The sequence below is a fragment of the Scleropages formosus genome, chromosome 23, assembly GCF_900964775.1.
Source record: "Scleropages formosus chromosome 23, fSclFor1.1, whole genome shotgun sequence".
In the NCBI taxonomy this organism is placed as follows: Eukaryota; Metazoa; Chordata; class Actinopteri; order Osteoglossiformes; family Osteoglossidae; genus Scleropages; species Scleropages formosus.
Genome location: NC_041828.1, coordinates 9298868 through 9311259, shown reverse-complemented (window position 1 = coordinate 9311259; position 12392 = coordinate 9298868). Strand labels below are relative to the sequence as shown.

At 41.8% G+C, this 12392-nt stretch overlaps 1 protein-coding gene across 4 annotated transcripts in view; it reads right to left on the bottom strand.

The window, feature by feature from the left end:
• Positions 1 to 12392, bottom strand: part of fhod3a (formin homology 2 domain containing 3a) — a 98606-nt gene that overhangs the window by 11862 nt on the left and 74352 nt on the right. For all 4 annotated transcript variants that reach the window (XM_029248231.1, XM_029248232.1, XM_018750449.2 and 1 more), the window contains 5 exons: positions 9450 to 9652; positions 6109 to 6468; positions 4975 to 5882; positions 1466 to 1624; positions 148 to 330 (listed from right to left, as the gene is read on the bottom strand). In XM_029248231.1, coding sequence (XP_029104064.1) covers positions 148 to 330; positions 1466 to 1624; positions 4975 to 5882; positions 6109 to 6468; positions 9450 to 9652 — 1813 coding nt within the window. The remainder of the gene's footprint in view (positions 1 to 147; positions 331 to 1465; positions 1625 to 4974; positions 5883 to 6108; positions 6469 to 9449; positions 9653 to 12392) is intronic.

The window sequence follows — 12392 nt, the reverse complement described above, 5'->3', positions numbered from 1 at the left end:
TGCATCATGCTCTTGTTTAGTGTTCACATGAAATCAGACTTTTAGGCACACAGGTGCTGTATCTAAACAAATACTGGTTACGCTTGATGGAATTCTCGAGTCGCATTCAGTGTGACAGGAAAAGAAAGTGCCTAGATGTGCTCTGACCTTCTCCATGACCTCATAGTCCATCTTGAAGGCCCAGAGTTGTAGCCGGGCTGACAGCTCGCTGATGGAGGACAAGGTGAGGAGGAACTGCTCTGCACTGCCCAGGGGTACGTCCGGATTAGCCAGCTGAGCCTCCTGTATCTTCTGCTTCTCCTCCTCTGTAGGGATCATTGTCAGGATTTTCTACAGGGAGAGATGAGGAAGAGAGTGGTTAAAGAATGGGCAGGAAATAGTGAGACAGGGAAAAAAGGTGGAAATTCGGAAAAGCAAGACAGGAACATACATATTAGCAGTAGTGTTGTGTATATTGCACTTTCGTATATAAAGCAGGGTATTAGATGTTTGCAATGTGGAAAAAAGTTTGCTGCCTTGCAGTCTCATGTGATATCCTGGCTGGGAAAACATGATACTACTTGAGACAGATAGTCATAGCTTTCCCATCGAAAGGAGACAGGAATACTGATTATGAGAAAAAAACATAGACAAAATTCTAAATAAATCATTATTGCATATTTGAAATTCAAATGAAAGGTTTAAATTTTGGTTTCAAAAGTATGCATGTGACGCCACCCTTTAATCACCAACGTGATTAATTATACATAATCAGCCAAAATATACCGGTCCAACTCAGAAACCACAACAGCCAATCCCATCTAATGGAAACTGTTTTTTTAGAGGGAAAAAACCATTCAGTGGCAGAATTTCACTGGAATCACATTTTTTAGGATACAACCATCTTTGAAAAGAATGGACTATTTTAGAAAAAATGCTTCCGCGTTTCTGTACAGAGTTTTTTCCCCACTCTTGGGGAACCAGTAGATGTTGTTATGGACAATATCTGACAATACTGCAGTAAGAAGTTTCCCCAGCCAAATGCTTAGTAAAATAAACGACTTTTAGATGCAGTCATTGCATCTTGCACTGAGAGGTTGGCAATGTTAAGCTATGTTGAGCAGGAGGCTAGAGACACTAAAGACACTCTTCACAGTAAATATACTTTAAAAACCACAGAAAATGTTCTTAACAAAAAATTTTAGCAAAATGGAGATGACTGATGAATACTGGTAACACTGCAGAGCAAAAAAATAAAGGATGAACACTGAAAATTAGGAAACGGCTATAGTGGGTTCTATATACAGTATAATAAAAACCTTTGTAAAGTATCTTCAAGTTCCTAATGTACAAAGGAACATGGAAAGTTTTCTTTCTAAACTCCAAAATATGGATTTAGATAATTTTTTAAAATCTGTGTTGACATATAATACGGTAAAACTTTGTGCTCAGTGCTGTACTCCCTCTGTGTTTGAGGTCAGCTCACCTCTATGCCCTCTTTGTTTAAGGCATATTCATCAAAACTGAGGATGGCAGTTTTGATGGTGCGGGGTGGGGGAAGAACTGTCAATCCTATGTTGATGGCGTTACTCCTTTTGGAGTCCAGCACAATGATCTCCTGGCGCTTGCCATCAGCTGCTGTTTTCTAGACAAAAAGGTACGTGAAAGGTCACACAACAAAGCAGGAACAAAGAAGCATTATTTAACAAGGCAAACACCAGTTATGCAGATGCTGAAGTTTATAACTGTACTTTCAACAAAGAGTGACTGTGTTCCACGGATTTTTGGAGACAAAACATAAATCACTGCAACAGGAAGGTCAGAGCTAAGCTGTTTGGCAACGGCACAGCAATGTTCAGGATAGATAATGTGATGAACAAAATGGAAAAATTGTATTTCTCATTTAAAGCAACAATCAGTTCTGAAAAGTTTCAGTTTCAATCAAGAACTTGTTCAGTTTTTCCTTTGTGTCTAATAATTGCTACTTATTGTTCCATTTATTTTTCAGCATCACTTCAACATTTTTTCTCAGAATCAGTTAGTGATGTAAACTGGTTCCACGACATTTGAGAAAGGACAGTAGCTCCAGAAAATTCAACACAACTCCAAAGTTGTCCAAGGTAAGGTCTAATAATCAAAGTTTGCACCGATCGGTGACACACAAGTGAAAATCCAGTTATTCAGCTTGACCTCACTGACCCTTCTGTTGGAAGTCTTATCATGAGATGAACTCAGTGAAAACTCAGACTAAAATATCAAGCTAATGTACATGAAAACCTGCCAGAAATTGAAGTACATAACCAGATAAGCAAATGACTGGTGAAAGTGACTTCCCAAATATTCTGTCTGGTAGCCATTACAAAGGCATTCTTGACATGCAGTCATCGACAGAAGGGCGTGTTTTGCGAGGAGAGAACCGAGTAAGTCTTTGATGGCCTTTATCTGATAGTCTCCCTCTATAGACAGCACCTGAACCAGTTGAGGAGAACAAGGTTCTGGCAGGAATACGTCCTGCGTGCTGGTTTTTCTCGAAACATATTCAGTTCTTCCTCTATCCCCCATTGTGGTTCTTCTCAAGCTACCTGAACCACACTGAGTTCTGGCAAGATAACATTGACCCCCAACCCCCATCTCCCAACTCTGGGTCCTTTTTTGACCTACCAGAACACATCTGACTTCTGTCAGTCTGCTAGTACCAGAAATCCTGTCACGACAATCTCCTCCACATTGGTCTTCCTCTGGTGCACTTGAAACAAGGTTCTGAAGGGACCAATCGCTTACCACTTCAACCTGTCAGACTAATCATGAGCACATGCCCAAGCTTTGTATTTGTGTGACTGTGATGTATTTTTTAAGCCCAATTCACTGACATGTACTCTGACTATAATCAGTATATACTGCAGTATTACCTTCTCTTTGAAGTACCATGTAGAGTTATGGTCAGCAACCTCATTTTCCCTGTCTATATTAATGGAGGGTACCCTAGGAAGCATTAATTTTCCAAAAATAAAAAACAAAAAGTGTGCAAAAACAAAAAAAAAAAACCCACAGGTGATATCACAGGTCTGATCTTTAAAGCAAGACATCCATTCCCAAGCTATCCCAGAATGTTTGTGCCTGGAAGGGTTATGTTTACTATTATAGCTTCCTATTATTATATACCCGGAACTGAAAACAAGCGAAGCGAGACTGAGTCACCGTTGCTCCCCGCTCATACTTACAGGAAGGAGAGGAAAGGAATGCCTTTGATTCTGGTAATTATCAGCGACACAGCTCTCTTGGATACAAATAAAAACCCTTTATGCACCGAATGCCTCCTGTGCAGAACACGCGAGCACCTAAAGGCTATTTTTCTCTTTGGCATTAGCATAAAGGGATTCTGGAGCACGGACTGAAGGAAGGGCCTGTTTAGTCGCTAGCTGGAGCTCGGTATTGCAGCATTGCACACTGAGGGAAATTGACTGCAGCTGTATGAAGGGCTGGGGGGGGTGTGCGAGGAGCTGGAATGAGAAGGTGAACAAGGGTAAAAGGGAAGGGAATCTATTAACCGGGCCGAGAGGAGAGGGAGGTGGAGGTAAGGCAGGGGAAGACAGAGGTTCTCGGGTGTGAAACCGTGATCCATGGCTTGTGTATTTATGTAGACTAAACCAGCTGCACGAGAGTGAAACAAGCCCTGTGCTGTCATTAGGTTCTGACAGGGGCCACCACATCAAGAGCCTTGAGGAACAGGTGCTGAGAAAGAGTCTACTTCTCATTCTAGTGCAATATATTTTGCCACATTAAGCTGCACAGATCCCTGCAATGTGTCCATCTCACTGCCATGTGTTTTTCAGTGGTACATCTGACCCTATATGCTACATTCCATGCAGGCTTCATGTCTATCACATTTCCTCCTATGGCAGCTAAAAGGTGGCTCCAGTAGCCTTTAGACTCTAATCCTATTCAAATTGCTCTTCAGGTTAGAATGTTTCTAGCGTTATTAAGCCATTGTACCTTTTGTTTTTGTCAGGGCAGCGAGTAATGTAGTGGTAAGAACCCTTGTCTTGTAATCAAAGCACTTAGCTTTGACTCCTACTCCTGCTGTAATACTCATGATGAAGGCACTCACCTTGACTTGATCCAGTAAAAATTACCCAGGTGTATAATTGTAAGTAGCTCAGTATACAAACCAAACATTGTAATTCACCTTGGACAAAGGTGTCAGCTAAATGAATAAATACCTTGAGGTCTTTTATAAGGGACCAATAATGGATTGGAAAGCACAATAAATGCCATCCAAGGTGAGGATGTCGGTGTGGTCCATTTCTTGTAAAGCGAATTTAGGTTGTTATGAGCCCATCTGCGTGACTTCTGCTGTGAAGTGAATGGTAACCACTTTCAATCTGTGTGGTTGCCCTTGCAGCCCAAGGCCTGAGCTTTCTCGGAGCCCCGGTTCAAAGTGAGAGAAGCCCCTCTGAGTCCCAAGATCTGGGGAAAACAGGCTGCACCTATTATAGAGCTTACAGCACGTTATGGCAGTTCCGCTCAATCTTCCATTTTTCCTTTTCAGGGTGAAATGGGACTGACCCATATTCGATGCAGTCTGTTTCCAATCTTACATCAGCTGTGGAAGGTTAAAAATGAAACTATGGGGTGACACAGCTCAAGTGACACCTACATAGCATAGGTTGTTCATGTGGAACGGGCTGTCTACACTCCGAGAACTAAATTACAGCATTCTGTTCATTCCTCATCCTGGTCCATGGGTCAGTTAAAGACCAAAAATTTACAAGAAAAAACAAAAAAACACGTATCTCAGGCAACAAAAAAACTTTATGCCATTACTATTCCCTCCTTCATGTTACGTGTTTTATTTTAGCTTTATCCTGATTACAGAAAACACTGAACTACTGTAAAATGACAGTGTGGACATTCAAAGAGATGTAACCAGGTGCATGTAACTGCTAGGTCCATGTGATAAACCCTTTGGAATCAGTAAACATTCTCCTTGGTTACCTTGGTAACGGGCATCTCCTTGGATTTGCTCTCAAACAGGTGCTCCAGCTTTGATGTGTCCACCTTTACTGGTTCCAGTTTGGACCACAGTGAGTCACGGCACTGTTTGTGGGTCTGGAACTGACAGTCAACAGGCCGCACTTCACTCCAGAACAGCCGGATGGTCTTCTTCTTTTTCTGAAAGAGCGGGGGCTCGGCTCTGCTGAGTTGTGGGGAGCCTAGGAAAGGTTGTGGGGGTGGGGCAGGGGCAGAAAAAGGTGGAGGTGGGGGCAATCTCATGCCCAGGATGGGAGGGGGTGGCGGACAGCCAAAAAGTGGAGGAGGAGGGGGTAAGTTGGAGAAGCTAGGAGGTGGGGGTGGAGGAGGCAACCCGTCTCCCTTTCCCAAGCTGTCACTAACGTCCAGGATGTCCACATCATCTTCCTCCCCAAGATCAGTGAAATCTATGTCCCTGATGCGGAGCTCTCTGGGACTGGCCATCAGCTGGTCCCAGATATAATCTGACTCTTTCTTGGGGGGCAGGGACGTGGGGGCTGGTTTCTCTGGCTCTGGCCTCTTGTCAGAGGTATCTGCCAGTGGTGGTGACACCAGACCTTTGACAACATCACCAAACTTCTCAGCAAAGGCCCGTACACTTCCTTGGTTCTCTAAATTCTGCACGTCAGTGTTCTTCACGCTGTCTTCGCACGACTGGCTGCTGACTACATCAGACACAGATATGCCCTCTGTCTCCCTACCCTTTTCACCTTTATCCTTCTCATGGTCTTCTTCCTCCTCTTCTTCTTCATCGTTTTCCAGGGGCTTCTTATTCTGAGCGTAGAGCATGTCCAACATGAAGAGCTTGTTGTTGAGTATTGCACTGCACTGCTCATTTACATCCACATCTTTAATGCATTGTGTCCACTGTCCTGCAGGCATGAAGAATAACAGACTACATTAAGATAAAATTATTTGTCCAAAGAATTTTACCAGTATTAATTCATTCACATGGTAAACATTATCAGGTTATTTATTCATGGTATTTTGTAGACTCTCCCTCATACATTTGATGTATATACAGATAGGCTAATAACATTGGTATTTCTGGAAAAACTGGTTTCTCATTTTGTAGCATGACCCCGTGTCACTGCTTACCTGTCTCATTGCTGGTGTTGAGTCTCTCCTCCCTTTCCAAAGTGCTGCTGGTTGAGGAGATACTTGAAGCAGAGCAGTTGTCTTTCTCGTTTACCTCCTCATTCTGTCTCTCCTTCTCGCTCAAGATGGCATTGTCCTCAGTCTCATGCTCTGGTTCCACCTCCTCATCACACTCGTCCTTCTCCCTTTGGCCTTCCTTGTCCAGCTCACCCACCTCTTCTTCTGGTTGTGGTTGCAGGTCTTCTTCCTCCTCCTGGTCCCTTTCTTGCCCCCTGTCTGGTTCCAAAACTGTTACTTCTGGCTGAGGCTCTAAAGAAATCGTGGTTTGTTGTTGTTCAGTGTGGGAATCTGACTCGCTGCCTGTTTTTCAACAAAAAAGAAAGTGCGAAAACAGCAAGATCTATGCTATTATGTAATAAAGGTTTGGGTAGGTGTACGCAAGCACATTGAAAGCATTTTGACATGCAGTTTTGTCATTACAGGAGGTTCAAAGACTAACATAAGATTTTTGTTTAGTTTGTTGACTCCTGATTGAAGTCTGAAAGAAATTCACTTACCACTTCAAAGTATACATCACTGGAAAGGGACGAGGTTGGTATTAAGTATGACAGCACTGAGTACAATTTATTAAACACTGTCCATTTCATTTAGATTATTTTACCTTCCAGATTTCAAATTATGCTCTTTTAGAGAAAATTCAAATTCAAATTGTTTTGAACCTTCAGTTTCACAAAAGTACATGATTGCTTGATAATCACGTGATTTAAAAGACTCAAAAATTAAGATTCGTAGTATATTGTCTGCCGTGTAGCTGTCAAAATTATACAGTGGAGAAAATCGTAGATACAGAGGTTAAGGAATGTAGAGTTATTTGTTTCTACTGTGTTTGCATTTAGTCTTATTTTGGCCTATTTTTCACTTGATCTTCACTCTCAACTGGATTATGTAAACTTTCTTCCTGTTACTTCAGATGGATCTGAGCTTAAATACAGCACATTGCCTCACTTTGTATCTGGAAACTAAATACAGAGACTATAAATCAGGGCTTCAGATGTAAAGAATCATTTGGCCCATCTGTTTGGAAAAGGGGAAGTGAAAGAGCAGGGGACAGGCATCTGAACATCTGAGCTGGGCAAATGCAAAGGGTGTATATCATCACAGCCATGAAATGGGTGGATATGTTTAATATATGAAGTGTGCCTGACAATATAGCTCTTCAAGTTCCTTATTGTTCCTTTGGTTTTCTGACTTGGAGCCCCATCTTCCAGATTTTGCACAGAATGGAAAGATTCTCTGAGATGGGAATTAAGATGTTTGGAATGATAGACCTTGCCCTTGGCTCAGCTGTGACCCTTATGTGGGGTGGGGGGGGCTGCATTCCTTTCATGCTTTCTTCTTGTTTTGTGAGGCTAGAAATAGAGTTGGCTCTCACCAACCAAATTCACACAGGTAGAAATTTTTCTCTAAATATCCTGATGCAGATGGTTATTTTCTGTAAATATATCCATTTCAAACCCTGGCTTCTAAATTATTCTCCTTAGTCATATCTCAAGTGTGCACACCAGGGACCAAATTTAGAGAACTGCGGTGTAGTTCTTTAAAGGTAGTGACTCACAGACCCACACAACCGGAGCTGACATTTATGGTACAAAAAACATGTCTCCAGCCTTTCACCCTACAACAATCAGATGGTCACGGTGCCTTAACCCATTGCATTTCAGTAAAAAACAACTGAAGTAGTCACTGTGCCATCACATCCATATGACAACTGAGTGACCTTGTCTGAATCACGCCAGTGCAGATTCCAGAAGCAGAATTAATCTGACCTCTGACTGAAGAAATTTCCAGCCTTTCAAAAGAGTGGGTGTTTGTTTAGAGTAAAATTCTCCCCCACTTCTGTTGTGGTCTTCCAAGAGATGGTAGACTGCATAAGCACAAGTGTCATTATCTCCCAAGATGGAGATATGACATGAGTGACCTCAGAAGAAGGTTACTTAAGACAATTTTCGGACTTCTAAGCCATTCTCTCTCAGAAAAATGCAAAGTTCCTAATAAGTCTGGAATCAATCATTCAAGAAGGTAAAATCAGACCATGTAGCAAGAGAAAAGGCAAACTGCTAATGATGAGAATATGAGAGAGAGCACATGAAACACTGGTGGTGTCTGGAGTGAATATTCCTGAACTCATATCTCTGGCACATGCACACATGATCAGATTAATTCAACACATGAAATGCTGCTTGCATGTGCAAAAGGCACGTCTGTCATTACATTCAGAACATCCCCACTAAAATATTGTATGCCGAGGTATGTATGTGAATGTGTACAACACATATTGTGTTTTCCGTGGATCTATTCAGTATCTCAGTGCAAATGTATGAGAAAAATGTTCATTTATGTTGGTTAATCTACTACATTCACTATGGTGTATCCACGGATCAGTTCAGTAACAGTGCACTAAAAAAAACCCGTGTTTGACTGTAGATCAGTAAGTGTTTAACTGAGAAGTTATTTTGAAGTCTCCACCATAACAAATTAGGATGGAGTCTGCAGTTATGTTTATTCTACTTAATTAACTGTGAAAGTTTTACTAACTCTTTAAATCATACAGTGGATGTGGGGGTCAAATTTCCCCACAGCTATTTATTGAAAGTGACATTAGTTCTTAGATGTTATTGTCTAACATTCAAATGTACATTTATCTTCTTTATTAGCATAGAAAAGAGCATAGTAGATATCTTTGAATAAAAAATAATGCTTTATGCTTTAAAGTGTTATTTTATTTCAGACTACTGAGACGCAAATAAAGTTTTCATTCATGCTTTGGGCCCGTTTGTAAAAGCTTTCCTTGTATGTTCTATGTTAATGTTTATTAAAACAACCTAGAGAAAAAGCTTGGTAGTGTACTACCATGGGATTTAATTAATGAATTTTGACCCTAGATCTGAACAGGAAATTTGCAGTTATAGTTCTTTATCTGTCAATGTGAGGCTTTACTACTATACCACTCAACAACCTAAGAAGGTAGTTCCAAAAAAAGGTAATGAACCATCAAATAAAACTTTTCTATGACAATTATATTTGATATTGCTCTTGTGGAGCCCCAGTAGATTTATTTTCTTTTTTTTTGTACAGCAACCCTTTAATATTAACTTTAACACTGTTTTTACTGTTAATAAATACCATTACTATATCATGAAGACAAAATGTGCACAGCATAATTGCACATGTTAAAAGGTATGTAATATGAAACAATTTTCAGTAATGTACCTTTTTAAGGTAAAACCTGTACTCAGTCTGTGCCTCTCGGCTCAGTTGAAAGAAACACCTTGTAGTCTTACCTTGCTTTGATGGCTGATACGATGATGGGGGAACTTCGGGCTCCTCCTGTGACTCGACGGATGATGGTGTGGTACTCCGGGATGAGCCAGCGCCCCCACGGGCTGGGCTCAGGCGCAGACTCAGCTCACTGCGACCCCTCAGTGTTGCCTGCTCACGTTCCCGCTCATACTCCTCCGCTGCTATCCTCTCCACGTGCTTGTACCTGCCAGGAGGGGAGGCATGCCATCAACCCATGCACAACGCCAGGTCACGCTTCGGCAGAGAGGAGGGCAGGTGGACAAGACGCATTCCCCTGAGGTTGTGTTTCCTCTCTGATATGTCACAATATGAACCAGGAGTCGGATCAGCCTCTTGTTACTCCTTGGAAAGAAACATTAAGATGCTCTCTGGTCTACTTGAAGTCTGTTCATTTTCAGCATTTTTCCTTCCCTTTTTCCTGCAGGAGCGCCGTCTCTCTTTCTCTCTCTCCTCTCGAGCGTTAAGTTATCACTGACAGAGAAAATATCCAACAGAACAAAAAAGGCTCGTTTGGCTTTCCAGTGGGAAGGCTGAACATCAGAGGTAAATCAGCTAAACTTTTTCAAGATGTGCTGCCTACTGCATAAATCCACAGCATTCACCAGTAAACCTGCAGTTCTTCCAGATTCCAAATGACTGGGAATGCAGAAAGAAAGAGTCTCAGCCTACATTCACAGCATTTACAAATGGATGTAAGGACTTCTGTATTTCCCTGCTTATTAACTGGAATCCACTTTATTGACTCAGAGTGAAACTGGAGAGCAGTCAAATGTTGATTTGTGTACACTCCAGTCTGAAGCTAGCTTATCAGTCCCCCATTCAAAGCAGCACATGCGGGAATTAGAGGGCAGACTGACACACACACCCACACACACACACACACACACACACACACACACACACACACACACACACACACACACACACACACAAACCTAAGCTGAAACTCCACCCTCAGTCTCTTCTTTGCCCAAATTTTCTTTTCCATGTTTTCTTTGGAAAAGACAGAGGTTCTTATTCTATTGCATTCAGTTGTAGATTGCATAATTCTGCATTGTTTATAGCAATAATATTATACTGCATATCATTTATTAAATTAATTTGAAATCACTATATTTGCAACTGAATATGAAGTTAGAAATTATTGGCATTTAGTTTATAGATGTTTTAAATCCATTCCTTGAATTTGTAATTTATGATCTATCCACAAGGGGCGTGGTGGCGCAGTGGGTTGGACCACAGTCCTGCTCTCTAGTGGGTCTGGGGTTCGAGTCCCGCTTGGGGTGCCTTGCGGCGGACTGGCGTCCCGTCCTGGGTGTGTCCCCTCCCCCTCTGGCCTTATGCCCTGTGTTGCCGGGTTAGGCTCCGGTTCCCCGTGACCCCATAAGGGACAAGCGGTTCTGAAAATGTGTGTGTGTGAGATCTATCCACCTAACTGCCATCATCTAACTATAACAGAAAAAGCAATCAAAGCAAAACATTCTAAAATGAACACCCAGAAGAGTAAAGCATCTTTTATCCATCTAAAATGTGTATAAAAGACAAAATCATCAAAGTTTATTTGGAAATCTTTTAAAGCATATATGACATGAAACTTCTTATGTATTGTCTTTGGTTCAAGGGTGTTTCCACACCTTCTTTGTTTTGATGTTTACTCTGTATTTCTCTGTCTAATCAAGTTGTATGTGACTATTTCAGCAGCAGTGGAGTATTTGTCCTGTTAGATGCAGCTCTTAGAAGAAGCTGATAACCTTTATATCAAAAATAGAACACACACACACACACTTTCAGAACCGCTTGTCCCTTACGGGGTCACGGGGAACCGGAGCCTACCCGGCAACACAGGGCGTAAGGCTGGAGGGGGAGGGGACACACCCAGGACGGGACGCCAGTCCGCCGCAAGGCACCCCAAGCGGGACTTGAACCCCAGACCCACCGGAGAGCAGGACTGCGGTCCAACCCACTGCGCCACCGCACCCCCTCAAAAATAGAACATCTATCTGAAAAATGTAAAATGACATAACATGATAGACCCATACATTTATGAATTCTGTTATTGGTACTGTTACTTACTAGGTAGCGATGCTATGTTTAATTTTTACATGTTTTCTATTTTAGGTTCATTTTCAGAATACATCTCCTTGAAAATTGAGGCATTAGCGCTGATGTGAACCAGAAGGGAGATTTCTTTTCTTTCTGTCCCCCAGTCTTTCCCCAAAATGGTTTTAATCAGAGACTTGAAAGCATCTTAAATGGTCAATGAAATTGGCCTGGACTGTTTGTAAACACTTCAAAAAGACCTGCCATCTCAACTGACATGAGTCATTAAGACAAGTAAGGATGTTGAAGCAGGAAAAGGCTGACTGAGGCAGGTTAATGCAATTCAAGGAAGCTGGAGGTAATATGGGAGTATCTGAGGCAACAAGTTGGAAGCTCAGGTAGACCAAGTGAGTTAGCGCTGAAGAGAGCAAGGCTAAAGTACAATATGGAAGGCTAAAATGCCTTGAAGGATACCGAAGTGAATAAAAAATGGGTAACTCAAATACAGGAGGCTTAAGGTAGGTTGAGGCTAATGCCAAATAGACTAAAGACGAACGACTAAAGTAGACAGACATTCTGAGACAAAGCGTACAATATTAAAGTAAAATGGTGCAGGCTACAACACACTGAAGGAGACAGAGGTGACTAAAGGGAATATAAGACAAATAGAGGTAAGGTATGTCAAGGATAATGCTAAGATAGAGAGGAAGACTGGGATAGACTGAGGCATTTTGAGGCAAAGAGAGCAAGACTGAGACAAAATGTTAAGGGCTAAAACAGCCCAAATAAAGCCATATTCAGGCTAAGACAGACTGATAGACTGAACAAAGGTAAAGTAAACAGGCATTCTGAGGAAAAGAGAACAAGGATAAAGTGAAATGTGG